The sequence below is a fragment of the Peromyscus leucopus genome, chromosome 2, assembly GCF_004664715.2.
Source record: "Peromyscus leucopus breed LL Stock chromosome 2, UCI_PerLeu_2.1, whole genome shotgun sequence".
In the NCBI taxonomy this organism is placed as follows: domain Eukaryota; kingdom Metazoa; phylum Chordata; class Mammalia; order Rodentia; family Cricetidae; genus Peromyscus; species Peromyscus leucopus.
This window is the reverse complement of record NC_051064.1, coordinates 73,670,850-73,689,111: the sequence shown is the minus strand read 5'-3', so window position 1 is coordinate 73,689,111 and position 18,262 is coordinate 73,670,850. Positions and strand designations below refer to the sequence as shown.

At 43.4% G+C, this 18,262-nt stretch overlaps 1 protein-coding gene across 1 annotated transcript in view; it reads right to left on the bottom strand.

Annotated features, from left to right (window-relative positions):
* Pappa (pappalysin 1) overlaps window positions 1-1,771 on the bottom strand; it is a 252,295-nt gene extending 250,524 nt beyond the window's left edge. The window contains 2 exon segments of the mRNA XM_037202665.1: window positions 1,367-1,651; window positions 1,654-1,771. Coding sequence (XP_037058560.1) covers window positions 1,367-1,651; window positions 1,654-1,771 — 403 coding nt within the window.
* Between the last annotated feature and the right edge of the window lie 16,491 nt (window positions 1,772-18,262).

The following is an 18,262-nucleotide window of genomic DNA, read 5'->3' as shown; positions in this document are numbered from 1 at the left end:
TCTTCTTCATTATTATTTTGAATCTTGTCTCCCCGTTCAATATTGTACCCTTCTCTGGTTGACGAAGGTTTGGAGCTGAAAGTGAATGAGCTCGGTTTCCCTCTCCTTTTCGGGGAAGGGGGGGGCAGCGATGACGTCAGTTATGTGTGTGGGGAGTCGTTCTCGCTGTCCTTTGGTAGCGGGAAAGTGGGAGCTTTGAGGACACATTTTATTGGCATGATAGCAGAGTTTGGGTCCCTCGAAGGGGACTTCGTGTAAATAAGGAGAGTCAGCATGGTGTTAGGGAAGGTCGAAGCCAAGGCAAAATAGCAACAGACTGCCTGAGAGCGGTGTGTATAAGGGGTAAGAGGTGAGATCGCGGAAAGCCTCTGCCCGCTCACTGGCTACAGCGATGGGGGATCCCCTATTCTCGCTTTAAGACGTCCCAGGACAGACAAGGTTGTTTGTGCAGTGAGGGAATCTCCCAGACAGAAGAGGCAAAACTTTGCTTCTCTCCCCCAGCGCCACCCCCCTCCACCACCCCTCGTTTCATTAAAGGCATTTCCACAGATTCATTTAGAAGGGAAAATGGATGTTGAGGCGTTTGGAAGGCTTGCAGCCTTCGCGAAGTGTCCGGTTTCACTATGGGCTTTGCTGTGGAACAGCGAAAGGGCGAGAGGGAGGGTGAGGAGGGAGAACTTACATTCACTATGGGCTCATGAAAGTCCCCAAAGAGAAAAGCGCCCCAATTCTCAGCTGAGTCTGGGAAAGGCTGGCAGAGTATGCGCTAGGAAGGTCTGCCCCAGCCGCGAATGACAGGCAACCAGCTTTCAAACCAAAAACCGGGAATGGCAGTGTGGGTGGCTATGGTGATGGGAGGTGGATCCCAGAGGCAAGCTTCGGTCAGAGAGCAACTTTGGGGGTACTTCTAGGAGTTCTAAATCTGGCAGTCACAACAACCTGGTCCCCGCCGACCTGCAGGGTAACCGGGCTAATGAAGAATTACCTCCATGAAAAAGTAAAAAGAAATTAACGGTCCTCTAAACTCCTTTCATATACAACCCAACTGGGTCATGCTCCCCCTTCCTCCCATACCGAAACGGAGTCTGCACATCCCGAACACAGCCTAAATGTTCTGGGACTCTGGGGACCAGCCAGCCCTAGCTTGAGGGCTTCCATAGACACGGAGCTCCCAATTGCAGCTCCCCCGAGGCCAGGCAGCATCCTTTCTCAGTGCGCCCATTCAGCAGATGGGTTAAAGCGAGGCTTGAAGCTCGCCTCCATCGTCCGTGCGCCACTCCAGGGGTGGCTCCCGGAGACCCACCCGCTGCCAGCACCCCAGACTAGCGGAGTAGTCTGCCGGAGGAGGGGACCCCTTTTGCCTTACCTGTGATCACCGCTGGAGACGCCTGGCCCCCCTCCGCTCGGAGCCACACTTGCAGTGTGAAGGCGTCGCGGGGCAGCTCCACGTCGGCCCGAAGGCGCAGCTGCTCCCCTCTCCCGCTGAAATAGAGCGCCCGACTAGGCGGGCTCGGCTCCTCGGCGCCCCTCGCCGCCCGCTGCTGCCGCCGCCGGGGGACGCGCACGGCTTCCCAGGCACCGCCCGGAGGCGGCGGCGGCGAGGCGCGGCGACCGCGGGCCGCCCGGGTGGCGCAGGTGGCCGGGCCGGCGGCGGGCGCGGGGTGCGCACGGCCCGAGGGTCTCTTCGGGCCCGGCGGGGGCGCTCGGCCAGCCCGCAGCCCAGCGCGGCGCTCAGCAGCCCCAGGCGCAGCACCCAACTCCAGAGCCGCATGTCCGACGGTCCCCCCCGCCCCCCCTGCGCCCCTGCACCGCCGCCCGGAGCTGCCAGCTTTTTAGAGCCGCTCGCGCCTTGACTTTGTCCCCCCTTCTCGGGCTAGCCCCCCCTTCCCCTTGCTTTTTTCTTTTCTTTCTCGCTTTCCTCCTCAAGGTGTGTGCTCCACTCCCCCCACCTTTCAAAAATACAGTCCAACTCCTCCTGGTTGGCAATTAATTTCTCTCCCCGCTCCTTTATCTGCCTTATTCCCCCCCTCTAACAGCTGGATGCCTTCCTCCTTGTTTTATTTCATTTTATTTTATATATTTCTCGCTCTTCAAAAAAAAAATATCTCCTCTAACACACTGATCGGCTGAATTCCCTCCCTCCCCCCAAGATGCTCTCATTTATTTATTTTTTGCGTCCTTTATAACACAAGCCACAGCCCCCTTCTCCCCCCCCGCCCCCTCCCCTCCCTCCTTCTTCACGAAATGAAAGGAAAGAGGGGAAAAAATCCCTTAGAAGATGAGTAAACAAGCGTGTGCTAATCTGTTCGCCAGCACTCCACCTTCCCAATTGAATGAGTCCCTGTTTAAACTGCGGGGATCATGACCAATCAATCGGTGTGGAGAGGCCGAGCCATCTAGCCTTCCTCTACTTTGCCGTTTCTCTCCTTTCCTTCTCTCCACTTCTCCACCCCCTCTTCTTTTTCTTTTTTAAAGAAGACAATCTTAAAGTAACAATTTAATGAAATTCTGTACACACCCCCTTACGGTCCTCCCTGCTCTCCTCATTCCTGCTCAAAACACACATTCCTGGTTTTGTTTTGTTTTGATTTGCTCCCCCTTCTCCCCCGCCTCTTATTTTTATTTTTATTTTGCCTCGTGGCGGGAGAGACAAGGGCCCCCTTTGCCCTTCGCTGTTACATCTCTCCCTTTTCCATAACACATAGAGCGTTGAAACTTGGTTTTCGGGCTCCTTTTCATAGTCTCGCTCCTTCTTTCTTTCTCTTTCTCCCACTTTCTTTCTTTTCTTGTCTTTTCTCTCTATCCCTCTTCCTTCATCTCTTTCCTTCTCCTCTTCTTTGCTTTCTCCTGCTTTTCCTCTTTCTTTTGCCTTTCTCCTTTTCCTTCCCCAAATTTTCTTAAAGTTATACTACAGTGAGTGGGTCCTCTCTTTCCTGAGCCCCTGGCCAGCCACCTTCAGGCTTCAGCCAATCAAACATGTTTCCCAAAGCCTTGTAGCTTCAACAGAACATCAGATAAGAAGCGTTTCCAGGGCATCTGCCTTGTAGAAACCGTGGGCCAGTTCTGGGTCCCCCCTCAGTGCCTCTGAACAGTCTTAAAACATTCAGGTGGTTGTTAGACATCATTGGTTTTTGTTGTTGTTGTGTGTAAAGGAGAGGAAAATTGAATTTATCCAATTTCAGCCAAAACAAAACCAAAAACCAAAAACCAAAACAAAACCAAAAACCTAGTCTCCTGCACTGTCCCAACACACAGGCAAGGAGCTGGCCGTTTGCTGCTTGTGTCTCTATGTTTTGAACTGAAACATGTATGTAATGTGTATATAAAATTTCTCTCCCCCCCCCCACTTTATGGAACTCAAAGGCTCCCCCTTATGGCAAAACTGTTCTCTTTCCCTAGAGTGTTTAATAAGTCGAAATGAGTTAGCTGTGGTGGATTAGAAATGATTAGTTCTTTGACAGTCTGTCCAAATAATATCATAATTAAAAAGATTTCACTACAGGTAGAATTTTTGGTGGAAAACCAACGTGAAGTTGATGCTACCAATTTGTGACTTGCTCTCACCTGGTGCCCCTGTGCTCAGGCTTTTTCCAGACCCTTCCTTCCTAAAAGTTGGGATCATTGCTACATGCTCCAGCGAGGGAGAAAACCATTGGAGAATATTCGCTGGTAAAAGGATAAAGATTTCTAAGATGGGTGATGACTCAGATGTCCCTTCCATAAAAACGGGGATGTGGTATGCAGGGATCATGGCACTGTTCAGCAAACCAGCTATCCCAGATTCCTGTCCTCCTGGTCAGGGAAGAGCTAGCTATATAGTCTCAGGCTAAGAGCTCTGGAACTCAGTTTATCTACATATAAAGCGAAGCTCACTTTACATCCTACATTTTTTTTTAAAGAGACTGAATGGAAGGGAAAAAAAAATCTAGAGTGCACAAGGCTACAGAGAAGAAATATTCTTCAGCAAATCTCTCACTATCTGCAACTCTGAGTCACCTATACAATCCAGGAGGTCATCCTCAACAGAAGAAACAAGATGGAGGATGAATTACATAAATTCTGTCATTCAATATCCCCCTCCCCAATGGTCTTTGGAACATGACTACTGACTGCTTCAAATGTGGCAACCAGGTATGTGAAGACTGCATTCCCGGGGGGGGGGGCTTTAAGCCACTGTGTACAGTAGTTTTGCTTATTTGTAGACATCCAGAATTTCATCCATTCTCCAACCAGAAATGAGAATCCTGGGCTCATTGGCTTCCAACCCAGCCACACCTTGCCCTCCTGGCAGTCATTCCACTATGTCCTCCTATCCTGTTATCTTTATAATGAGAATATACACTCCACAAGCTTGTTCTGAGGACAAAACTTACTGAACTATACAATTTGTCTCCAAGTACCATGCATTCTGCTATTGCCATTAAGGCCAAAGTACACTCCTGGGTTATGAAATACAAACAGCCCAACACCAGCAGGTCAGATTATTTTTCCCTTCTGACAGCGAGTGAAAATGAAGAAGTCGATATTATGAGTTGTTTTGCTCCTTGACCTCAGTCCCTAAATGCATTGGGAATGTTTGGGAAAACTTTTTACTTACATATTACTAAATGCCCAATCTTTGACCAACTCGGTGGTACAGTGGGTAAAGGCGCTTGCTGCCAAGTCTGCTGACTTGAGTTCGATTCCTGAGACCCACATGGTGAAAGGAAAGACATAGAGACACAGATCTTGCCACACACAAGCTGTGGAATGTACCCACCACTCAACAAATAAATAAATATAAATGAATGAATGAATAAAATAAAACTTTTAAACATGCAATTATTATTTTACCTTACCTCTCTTGGAGGCTATTCTTACTCTTTATGTACATACTTATTTGCTTTTTTCTTTTTTTTATATAAAAAGAAGCTGGGGTCGCATAGGAAGAGATGAATTGTAAGCTATGGATTATAAGCCACTCAAGCCAACGACGGATGCATGGCCTCTGTGCTTACTTACATATGAAGCTGTGATGCTTCATGTACTGCTCTCCCTTTCTCTTCATCATTCAGTCTCTTGTGTTTTTTTTTTTCTTTCTCATTTTCTCTTTCCCTGTTTTCCCTTTATTAGTACTAAGAATCGGACTCAGTGCTTCCCTCATGGTACAGAACTCTGCTGTGGGGATAGTTCCCTTTTCGTCATTTCCTATCTCCCCAGACCCTACCCCCTCCTCAGTGCTTCCCGTAAGTGTCTAGGGACACTTTTGGCACTAAACCCCCGTTTGCTCTGTACATTCCATCCTTGGGACACATTCCCTCAACATGCATTTTATCTGGAAGTAATTGGAAGCAGTGTATGTTGCCCAGGAGGACGTAAGCTTCTATTGGAAGTTAGAGTAGCATTGGAGTGGTACCTTAGAGTTTGAATGGGTACATCGTGGCTCAAAGTACTCCTTTCAGGATCACCACGACCTCCAGCAAGTAGTTAATTCTTCTGAGTTTCAGTGCCAGTACCCTGACGCCGTCATGAGGATTAAATGAGTCTATTGTGTGACATGGTAGGTGCTCAGTAAAGGGTCACCCATATTCTTTTCTGTAGATTTAAATTTCGTGGTCCACGGAGCCTCTCTGTCAGCTTTCCTCTTCATCCAGGACACTATCATTTTACTCGCAGACAGTAAATTATTCTCATCTTGGAATTCCTGAGGCAGCATGGTCTTCTTGTAGAATCTGTGAGATAGGCTCTTGCATTGTTCTTGGTGTCCTGTTTATGTCTTCCTGCCAAGATTAGGAAGAATCAAGGGCAAGATCTTCCAAGGGTCAGTTCAGTCATTTGCTCAGAGAACCTTCACTAGCCACATGAGCCCCTACCAGCCTGAAGGACTCCCTCCTCTGGGCTCTCCTAAAACGTCTGCTGAATTTCTATCAGCAAGTTATGCTTAGTTAGTTACATGTCTGCCAGAGTCCCAAGAGTCTCCAGTGTTCAGGGCATTTATAATGTATTCCCTCAAACATGGAGCTCAGAGCTTCACGTGTAACTTAGTGGTCACACCACTGCTGAGGGCTGGGGAGATGGCTCAGAAGTTAAGAGCTCTGGTCCATAGGTCCTGAGTTCAATTCTCAGCAACCACATGGTGGCTCACAACCATCTTTAATGAGATCTGGTGCCCTCTTCTGGCAGGCAGGCATACATGTGGGCAGGACACTATATACATAATAAATAAATCTTAAAAAAAAAAAGAAATAACCCATTGCTGAGAAAAAAGTGTGTGTGTGTGTGTGTGTGTGTGTGTGGTGTGTGTGTGTGTGTAACACAGCGTCTCCTGTAGTGTCAATCATGGTGCATGAACACACTAGGCTCCCAAGGAACACCTAATCTAACTCCTTAGTCTCCCGAGTTCCTGGTGTTCAGGGTGCACTCACTAGCTTTTCACATTGGAATAGAATAAAAAGAGTTCATTTTTTTCTACAATCACTCCAATAATGACAATAATGATCTGTATTCATTGAGCTTGTACTAAGTGTTAAGTAAGTGACTTTTATTGGAGGCTTCCTAGGAAATCTGTATAGTGGACCTGCAGAGGAAGTTTAAAAATGGGGAGAGAGAGAGAAAGAGAGGAAGTGAGAGAGAGAGAGGGAGGGAAGTATTAAATGGATATTGGAGATCATAGTCAATCTAGGTGTAATGTGTATCAATTTCAGAGGCCACGAAATAGTCATGCAGGCTTTTCAATCACATTTCTCATTTGTACAAACGTCATAGGGTTATCTAGGAGATGACATGGGACAGTGGCCGTCATGCAGCACTCTGTTGTGAGTTGACATGTCAGTGAGCACTGTATGAACACCAGCTTCTTTGTCCTTGTCTCAACACTAGTTTCATTGTATTGTCCCACATACACACAGGAGTTGAACATTGCCATAGAGTTCTGGCGGTGATAATGACTTCCCCTTATGGAGAACCTACTGTGTGTCTCTTAAAATAGTGATGATTATAGTGTATTCACTACTAGGTTTTTTTTTTTTTTTTTTACAAGGTTAATGATAGTTTTGAATTCAGTTTAATTTAATTGCTCAGGAGATTACTTTCAACTCTATTTTCTTAAATTCTGCAAAAAAGTAAAGCTGTTTTCAGCTAATATGAGCATCTCAAAGATCTTTACATTAAAAAAAATAGGGTTTAGTAACTGATGTTCTTAGCTCAGAACCACATGGAAAGGGACCAGTGACCATATTGTCTGTGTTATGCACAGGTAGAAAAATGGGGCAAGAGAACACTTTGTCTGGAAGGGGTGTTTGTGAGCTTGCTGCACTTCCCAGCTTCATTCTTGAACCATTTTTTTGTTCAGGACTCAGTGGCTCTAGAATCAGCTGATCCTCCTTTCAGTTTTTCCTGCTAGTTTACAAGAAGCTGAAACAGAAATTTCTAGATTGCAATCTGAGTCATTTGACTTATACGGAAAAACACCCTTTTGCTCATCTCAAGTACCTTGAGCATTTGCGGAGCCTAGAATTGCAGTTGAAGGTGGAAAACACTGACCGTCATGTCATGTTTGCCTTTTCCTTTGTAGAAGACATCATTTTTCTGGGGTCCATTGGTTTATAATTTTTCTTTTAGTAGTAATCACAACTCATTATTGTATCCCCTGTTCATACTATGACATTTAATCCTCAGAACTATAATCTGTAATTTTTCATACTCTTCTCTTTTTTCAAATAGATAAAGTTTAAAATAGGATGTTTTTCAGAAACAAAAAGTTAGTTGAATTCTATGACACACTGAGCTCCGTGCTATCTCATTCCAAAGTCCACTTTCTTAACTCCAAGGCTGACCCAACTTTAATCTACCTTTATCTTTCTATTGTTTTGAACTGGAACCAGGAAATTGCCTCCAAAATCCAGAGGAAGAAGCAGCTTTGTAAGAAATCAGAACTAGGCAATGATGGGCAGTCTCTTCTTTTGGTTCATTCGGCTTTGGCTTTGTTCTGTTCATCCAAAAAGAAACATTTGATAACCCTAGGTTAGCTCCAGGACAAGTGAAGAGAAGAACCCTGAGTCGCATAATGAACAAAGCTTCCAACTCACCCCCCCATAGAAATTGCAAAATCACTCTCTCCAATTGGCCACTTTTTGCATGAACTGAGATCGAAAGCACTCATTTAATGATTGTTCATGAAGACTTTTCCCTGGGAAACTAACCCAGCAATGCTTTCTAATGAACTCAGTCTATATCAGTGAGGAATCTCTTGACCTGTCAGCACTCTTCTGCATGCTCTTCATGGACTGAATCCAGATTTTCGTAACTCAATTACATTTTTTTTTTGTTTTTTGAAAAATTGAAGACCCTTACATTTAGAAAGAGGAGCAATTCCTCCCAAGTTACCTAGCTATAAGATATATGTTCAGACCAAATACCAAACTTAAATGCTTTTCCTCTAAGCTTCTGGACAAGCCACCATGTCAGTACCATTGTTCTCGATTACCCATTAAAACAAACGCTTCTTAGGGAACCATTTAGGGGTGTGTTCCTGTTTTCCTTTCTATGCTAGACTTTAAGCACCCTGAAGATAAGACCTGTATCTCGGGCCTTTTGCCACTCCATATGGAGTGCGCCTTCTGTGTTTTATGCTAAGTAAAGAGTGCAGTGAGCCTTTGGTGATATCCACCAGGTTTTCATTAACTCCTGCTGTGTGCGACTTTAAATCAAGGAGCCATGCTGCCTTCAGTTCACCTTTTATCCAGTCCTTCCGTTTCTTAAAACCCAGAAAAGGAAAACCAAAGCCACTGTAGGAAGCTTCCTTTTCTACCTGAAAGATCTGTCAGGCTTCCTTGCTGAGCCAACCAGCCAGCCAGTTGGTTATCACTACTGTTCTAGTCCTGCGAACACATTTCTAGCTATATGTAATTTGAGAAAGATGTTAATAAATGCCATGCCAGCCCATTGTGTTTGTCTATATCAAAAGTCTCTTATAGGCTTTTAAATTGAGCACTGTCTGCGTAAGTAAAGGGAAAAGACTTGCCTAAAGTCACTTGTCCAAACTACTCCAAAGAAGTCCTTCGTTTCTCCTTCCAAAATAATTATGTGTTCTACAAAAATGCTGCTTGTCTTACTTTGAATGATGATGATTCATTTATTCTTTCAACAATTATTTATCATTGTCGAATCTTATACTTGACATTTTGCAAAAGTCTAGCTAGCTGTCTGGAGTGATTTTTTTTTCATTCTTAGGTTGTTACTATCATCGTTAACAATAATTGATAACTGTTGTTTGTTTTTATATGCTGAGTGTTTTATATATTACATTATTTATTCTTTACAACTCTCAATAGCAGGTAATAGGATCATCTTCATTTTACAGAGAAGAAAAAAAAAAATAACTTTAGAACACTGTGTAATTTTGTGACAACCAAAGCCTAGATTCAGTTGTTTTTAAAGCTCATGCTCTTAGCCTATATGTTAAGCTGCAGGTCTGGGGGTTCCTTCCAGATAACTTGAGGCGGGATGCCAGAGAGCCTTTACATTCACTGATATAGATTGCCAGTAATCTGTCAGTCCTCTGTAACAAGAATGGAAAACACACTTGAAATGAGTATTGAGAGAGGTAATCACATAATTCCAGGAGAATACAGCGCTTGGGACATATAGAAAAGTACTCTTCTGTCTATCTGTCTATCTATCTATATATCTATCATTTGTCTTCTTACCTACATACCTAAATATATTTTCATGATGAAACTGAGGACTATGTGTGTTAAACATGTGCTTTACCACTTAGCTTTATTGTCACCTACTCTAAAAATATCTTTTTCAAATAGTTAGTAAATAACAATAGCCATAAACAATGACCCTAGCACATGGGGAGTGCTGTATGATTCTGATTTGCTCTCACTGTATAGCACTGTGATGAGAAACGCTAGTTCATACTTTCAGGTATTTTAGAGTGTTCAGTGTGTGCTAGACTGAGAAGATCTTACAAGAGCCAAATGCAGGTTCTATTTTACTTATCTATTTTCTTACTACCATTTAATTCCATTATTACTTTCCTCTTTAAGACTACGACAAAAACATGGAGGTTGAAAACTGTACAGCTCCTGGGTTGAGAGCTAACAGATATGCCCTGGTGTAATTGCTCCTTTAGGTTCATTTGGTACTGTAAGCCATTAGATTCATGGCTTCTCTGATTTTCTAGTTATGGAATGGATCTGAACATTACCCCATGCTTACACACAATTTCACAGCTTATTTTACAGAATGGGCAATGACTGTTTCAATTCCAATGGAAAGCCCACAATGACTTTTGGAGGATATGCTTCCAAGATTTCTCCACACTCATCAACAGCCTAGGAAAATTCTTCATCACTCTCCAGCATAGTACAGAATGGTGTCTATCTTGTGAGGACAAATGTGCTCCAAAGATAGATGTGATTCTATGCATGGCATCTTTGATCAGCTAGACTTCAGTTACCAAATGATTGCAAACACTTTACCAAAACAGTTTGGGGCATTTGGACATGTATGTTCTCAGATGCAATATTAATTAATGTTCCTGTCCTGATTCTCAAAATAAATCCTTCTGAATGGGGAGCACTGGCATGGACAACTCTTAGAAGACAGGAGGGGACAGGGAAGCCACCACCGGGTTGACTGCTACCCATCCAACTTAACATCTTCATGAGAAATGTGGTAACAAACCCAGAGGAGAGACCCTGCTGGATTCACAGAATTCGAACTGTAATGCAGCTACATGGCCATGTCAGATGGAACTTACTTAGATCACCCATTAGTTAAAGGAGGTCAGCAATACCAAGTTCTATTGCTTAGGATTTTTCTGAGGATTCAATGAGTCAGCATGTACCAAGTCTATAGGATTTGTTTGTAAATATTCAATTAGTATGAGTCATTTAAATTGTAATAGCCTTTTATATCGAGTTTTCCCAGCTTCTCAGCAGCAGTCTCAAACCAGGACATAAGTAGACTTCTCCTACTAACTTAAGAAGTAGTTATCAGTAGTTCACTGGGTGCCAGGCATTAGGGTAAATGCTAAGGATTCAAGGATGACTCTCATCTCACTGAGCTTACATGTCTAATAATACTAATGAACATGTGTTAAGAATCAACAAGTGTTCAGGCTGGAGGAGTACTTCACAATGTATACACTAGGCCTTAAAGCGTCAATTTTCCTCACATGAAGTAAGCAAGAGTCTTAGCCATGCTTTCCGGTCGGAGAGTCTGAGGCTTACTAGAAGAGGCCAGCTGATCCACAGGCTGTTACATGGGGATTCCTGATAAAGCCACTTAACTACGGAGATTTTGTGCTGTCTGCTCGAGCTAACCCCTTTCTTGTCAGTCATCAAGAAAGTAGGAAGCACACCAACATCTCCTCAACCTCAAGCTAAGTCCTAAGTCAAACTTCCTGAGCCTCTAAGCACCAGCCCTGCCATTGTCCCCTCGCTATTCCCCCTATCGTCTGTACCTCACTTTTATGTTGTGGGAAAATGAGCTAACATGGCTTTGTCCTTTCGGAGTGTAGTTATAAAAATGACATAATCCAATGTAGTCAAAATGTCCACACAGAGGTACATTTTTGCAGAATCCCGCCCCCCCCCCCCACAACACAGCCCGCCCAAGAGCTCTGCAGCCTTATGTAAATGTCTTCTCTGGCCAAGTAGGATGTGAGGACTTGGAGAAGGGATTTTGTGTCTTAGAAACAAGCTTGGGGGCAAAACAAGTTGGGTTTAAATCCTGGCTATGTCACTTACAAAATACATGCCCCTGGGTACATTACCTCAGCTCTCTCTTGGTCTCCATTTCCTCATCTGTAAATAGGCTTACAATTACCTCCTTTGCTGGGTTATTGTAAAGCATGAATGAGATAGTGCAGAAAAGGCCCTGGCACCATGCCTGGCACAGAGGATGTGCTCAGAGATGCAGCTGGCTGTGTGAGGTGTCTGTCTTACAGCACACCCAGTCCACGGCAGCAATCAAAGCCCCGGAGTGATAGGCAGTTACACAACAGGAGCAATTCAAACCGCAGATATTTGTTCTGAGGGATTTCATGTTCCCCACATGGATTCATTCATCTGCAGACTATATTTCATGAGACGGAGAGATGGCATTCTTTATCTTGATTGAAACTTTTTCTTCTTTGTTTCTTTAATTTCCCCAACTTCCTTTCTTTTCTTTTCCTCCTTCTCCTCTTCACTGCTTCTTATTTTTTATCTCCTTATCTCCTTTCTTTCTTCTTTTTCCTCCTATACCTCCCATGCTCCTTTAGTCACTTTAATTTTAAATTTCAGATAACACATTGACCAAGGGGTGGATAGGCCACCTTGACATTTCTAGCTGTCATTTCCTCTGGAACACATCTGTATGTGATATGTCCAACAGGCATCACTGGGAAGGAGACACATCCTTAGCCAGTGAACTTGGTCTCAGTACTTGATCTGTCCAGTGACATGGCTAGGAACAGTGTTGCTCAGGCATTGGCATTGACATTGGCATCTGGCATCCTACTCTTCAAAGAATGAAGGTTTGACTTGTTTTGGTTTGTTTTGTTTTCTGTTACCAGGACGGCTATATTTTAGTTTGATAATGGCAATGGAATCTTTGCAATGGGGGCTTACAATCAAATGTGAAGAATGAATCTTACTTACTGGGGACACCAGACAAAGAAGCAAATCATAGAGCTACTGTCTTCACAGATGTTCCTTCTTTCTTCTCTCCTTTCCTTCTCTCTTCTACCCCGTTATCTGCTATTGTTTCCCTACTCTTTTCCTCCTTGTCTGTATCTCACTTTTATGCTCTGGGAAAATGAGATAACATGAAGAGACATACATCATATTTAATGGAATCCATGGTCTTATGTTGACCAGGAAATGTAAAGTTAGAAAGAATATACCCTTGTCTAGGAGCTCCCACCCTGGGTTAGAAATAGGAAATGAGGAACAGAAGTGGATGTCAATTAGCCCTGGGTTCTGATGGGACAAGGTCCGAGTTCTCTTCAGTTCTGTGCAAGTGGCCAATCCATCACGATTCCCATGCATGGCTCTAGTCAGCTGAGTATTTTTCATGGAATTAAGCACTTTGGTTACTAGTTTTTAGTTTTGACTTATGTGTTGGTGGGTGGGGGTTGTATACATGAGTGTAGAGGGAGGTCAGAGTGTTAGATCCCTTGGAGCTAGAGCTATAGGCAACTGGGAGGAGACGTACATGATTGCTGGGAACAGGACTCAGGTCCTGCTTCAAGAGCAATACATGCTCTTAACTATTGAACCATCTCTCCAGCCCCTAATTAATGCTTAAGGTTTAGGAATTTCCTTAGAATATGGATCAGGCCATTTTCTATGATTGGTTAATAATGACATAATTAAAAGCAAAGAAGCAAACACAAAACCCAATGTTTTAACTCCAGCCAATACCATTCCCCTGTTCTGGGTGGTTTCAATCCAAGTGGGCACACAGCTCCACAGTGCAGAAAATTGCTGCAAGGCTTAGTGTGTGCTCTTTAAGAGTCCTCATTATCCAGCCCTAGTGAAGTATAGGCTACCCAGTGAGTTCCAGGCTAGACTAGGCAGCAGAATGAGACCTGTATCAAAACAAAACAATACAATACTCCCCAAAGTTTCTCATTCTCATTGGTATTTTTTTATACCTGAAAAGTGACTATCAAACCCTTCACATTTCCCAACATGAGTGTTATATTTCTGAGAAAATCATGCAACTCTCACCCCAGCCAGGTAGAATCTTGAGGTAATTATATACTTTTGCTGTTGTTACTTTTCCAGATTAATAAACTCCAAACAACACCTCATCGCCCAAGGGAATGCAATCTGACAGCTCCAGGTGGCTCCTCATCAAAGGCTGAATATGCTCCTTGAATCTTAATCCTTTCTAGTGACAATCTGTGGTGGGATAGCCTACCACTGGCTAGAGCATTCTGCAGAGAAGAATGGAAGTACTGGACTCCTGTCCCTTCTCCTGAGTTATGAGAGGGAGACTGGATGTCATTAAGAATCTGTAGTCCATCCTTACTTGCCTTTTCCCAGGGGAACATGAACGGCACTATCTCTTGCTTTATTAATAAATGTTTTGTTCATGATGCAGTATCCAATAGCTGTGTTTTCTATGTCCCCAGATGGTACAGGAAAATGAAAAATCTCACCTCTCTTGCTTATTCTTCATATTTCCTTCATGACACTAATTATACAGTCTAATTAGCATTCTCCCGGGGCTGCAGATTGTGAACTACCTGAAACAAGGAGGTAAATTTTGAAATTTGCTTCATTTTGTCTTTGTTCAGTACTTGTGGCTTTCTCACAACATGCGGCAATTGAGGAAAAAATGTTTAATATTTTTTTATTTAACATTTAAACACTAAACGGCATGTCAAGAGTCCTATTTTCTTAACAAACACTATACATCCTACAACTGGAATGTAATCTGTTGTAGTCAAGTGATTGGAGCAATTTTATAAAGAACTACAACAAAACAACACCCACACTCTGACAAGAGTATACAAGGAATCCTGTGTCCCCAAAGGGGAGATAGTCAAGTGTGGAGTAACAATTAATGATAGGTGGTATCCCATGCAAAGGATCCAATAGAAGGATCCAGAAAGACAAGTTGACATGTGCAATTCCTTTGACTGACCCACAAGCTTACTCTAAATGCCATTAAAATTGTGGACTTAATGCTGAGTATAAGAGGAGGCAATAAATGATACTATAAGGAACCAATAAGAAAGCATAAATCTTTTTTAAAAAAATTAAGTTCATTTTACATATCAAGCATAGATCTCCCTCTCATCCTTCCTCTTCCCCACCCAACCCCCCATACCCTCCTCCAAAAAAGTAAGGCCTCCCATGGGGAGTCAGCAAAACCTGATACATTCAGTTGAGGAAGGACCAACACCCCCCCCCCCCCCACATCAAGGCTGAACAAGGTGTCCCACCATAGGTAATGGGCTCCCAAAAGCCAGCTCCTGCATTAGGGATAGATCCTGATTCCACTGCCAGGGGCCCTTCAAACAAATCAAACTACACAACTATCTTCTGTATGCAAAGGGCCTAGTCTGGTCTCATGCAGGTTCCACAGCTGTTGGTCTAAAGTTCATGAGTTCCTACAAGCTTGGTTCAGTTGTCTCTGTTAATTTACCCATTGTGATCTTTTCTTTTTATTATTAAGAAATTTTTTACTCATTTTACATACCAACCACAGTTCCCCTTTTTCCTTCCTCTCACCCCTCCAGTCTTCCCTCATTGGCACACACCATTCACTCCTACAATAAGGAAAGGCCTCCCATGGGAGTCAGCAGAGCCTGGTGCAGTAGGTAGAAGTAAGTCAAAGCTCCTCTCCCCTGACTCAAGGTTGTGCAAGGTGTCCCACCATAGGTAGTGGGCATCAAAAAGTCAGCTCATGCATCAGGGATGGATCCTGATCCTACTGTTAGGGGACCCCTTGAGCAGATCAACCTACACAACTGTCTTGCTTATGCAGAGGGCTTAGTCCAGTCCCAAGCAGGCTCCATAGCTGTTGGTCTAAATTTCATGAGTTCCCACTAGTTTGGTTTGGTTGTTTCTATAGGTTTCCCCATCGTGATCTTGATGTCGCTTGCTCATAGAATCCATCTTCCCTCTCTTCGACTGGACTCCTGGAGCTCATCCTGGTGTTTGGTTGTGGATCTCTTCATCTGCTTCCATCAGTTATTGGATGAAGGCTCTATGATGATAGTTAGGGTATTCACCAGTCTGATTACTGGGATAGGCTAGTTCAGGCAATCTCTCTACTATTGCTAGTAATCTAATCTGGGGTCATCTTTGTGGATTCCTGGGAATTTCCCTAGTACCAGTTTCTCCCTTACCCCATATTGTCTCCCTCAATCAAGATATCCGTTCATTGCTCTCCCATTCCTCCCCTCCCCCAGTTCAACCATCTCATTCCTTATGTTCTTATTCCCCCTCCCCTCCCCTTTATTGCTCCCCATCCCCAGTTTATGGAGATCTCATCTATTTCCCCTTTCCAAGGAAACCATGCATCCCTCTCAGGGTCTTCCTTGTTCCCTACCTTCTCTGGAGCTGTGGGTTGCAGTCTGATTATCCTTTGAAAGCATCAATCTTAAAGGAGCATCCTGGATACCAATGGAGGATGGAAATTCATTGCATACTAAGGGAGATGGCATGAGAAAATATGTGATACAGTGAGGCATTCATCAAGAAAACCCTTGGGAGAGCAGGCCCTGCACCTCACTTGGGCAAAATGGTAGAGCTGGCCCTGGTGGTGTGGGTACAGGTGAGCCTGCCTGGAAGTTGTGAAAGCAGCACAGGCCCCACTCCTTGTTTCCTGTTGCAATGGATGAGGTAGTTGGAGCAATGCTGGAGAGCTCGACCTGTCTATGAGGGAATACTGGCAAGCTGACTAACCCAGCTACCACAAGTCCCAGAACCAGGGTTATGATATGGCCCACCCCAATATCCACCTCATCTATAAACTGCTGGCAGATATGAAGGGGCTGCAGGATCTCAATGACACAAGGCAACCAACAGGATATCTAAGAGAGTCCCAGGGAGAACCCAGTATCAAAGGTGTAAGCAGAACCAGAAACCAAAGACCTCCAACCAGACCAGTGGTTCATTTCAATAAACACTTACAAGTAAAGATGTATGGACTAAGGGGTATACTGTGTCACACTACAGCCTTCACACCAAGACTTTTTTTTTGTATGTTTGCTTGTTTTTGTTTTTCTTATTCTTTTAACTTTTATTTTATTTTGGCAGGGAGGTTGCACGGGCAGAGGATGGATATGAAGGGATCGGGATGCATGATGTGAAATCCACAAAGCATCACTAAAAACGTTAAAAAATCCCTGGAATATGAAACCATGCTTAGGAAGTAGAATTGTGTGGCTTTTTACAGGCAGAGGGAGGAGACAGGATGGCTAAATGATGTGGAAAGAAATTTTGGGACTAACTACATCAAGAATTTCTGGGATACAAAGAGCACCAGCACCCTATACTTTCTAGGCTTCTTAGAATGGCATATTCTTAGGAAACCAAGAACGGGCATTGTCAGAACACCACCCAATGCCATTGCAAGTGTGGATTATCCTTCAGCCAGGCGTTTCTATCTTGCTAGCCTGGACATACTCTTCCAGTCCCAGAATAAGAATCAAGCTTAAGATTCTTACTCTGAAAACATACATATGAGTAATTATTCAGACTGAGCAGGTTATATTTAGGAATATACATGTATGTCCATATACATAAAGGCATGTAACAACAACTTTAAAAAAAAGAGGCAATGCATTTGAAAGAGAGCAAGAAGGGGTATATAGGAGAGTTTGAATGGAGGAAAGGGAAGGGGGAAGTGATGTTTTTATATTATCATATAAAAGTAAGTGAAAAAAAATAAGACCAAACAAATCATTACCAATAAGAAGCTCAAGGCCTCTCTAAGCCTCTCTGCAGAGTAGAAGCTTCCTTTCTAGCACATCCTGCCCAGAAGGCCACCTTGCCTCCATAAATACTTCTAAACACTAGAAGCTCACTGACTTACCAGAGAGCCCTGTGGGAGTTTTAAAAAATGTTATGTTGATCCATAAACTTTTCACTCAGAAAAATGTCGATTGTCTACATTTAAAGCTTCTAGTTTCATGAGCCTCTTTCTAGGTAAGCTGAGAGATTTGGTGAGGTTCACTGCTTAAGGAAGTGTTGGTCGCTGACTTGGGGACGGCTCTGTGGCTTCCACATTGTGTGTGAGGCAGTCACTGCCTTTAAGCATCACAAGATCTCAACTGTCTTGTTACATATTAATTTATGTCATTTGAGCACTTTCCAGAAGGGAAGAACCTTTTAGATAACCATTCATTCCATGATTTTTCTCATGGTAAAGAATAAGTGAGCTGTTTATTAGAAAAATAATAGTAAATAAAGAATATTTTCTGACTTACTCCTTTTTTATCTGGAAAGATGGAAGTCTGAAATTGTATATCCTGAATTGGCCATTTGTGATTTTACCCCCTGAAGCAATGGTTTGAAATGTTCTTAATGCTGTAACCCTTTGATACAGTACCTCATGTTGTGGTGAACCCCAATCATACAATTATTTTCATCACTACATTATAACTGTAATCTTGCTATTTTTATGAATCATAATGTAAACATCTGTTTGATGGTCTTAGGTGACCCCTTTAGGTGTCATTTGACCCAAGTGGTCAGGACCCACAGGTTGAGGACCACTGCTCTGAAGTCATAGAATATTAACCTCCATTGTCCACCTGAAAATT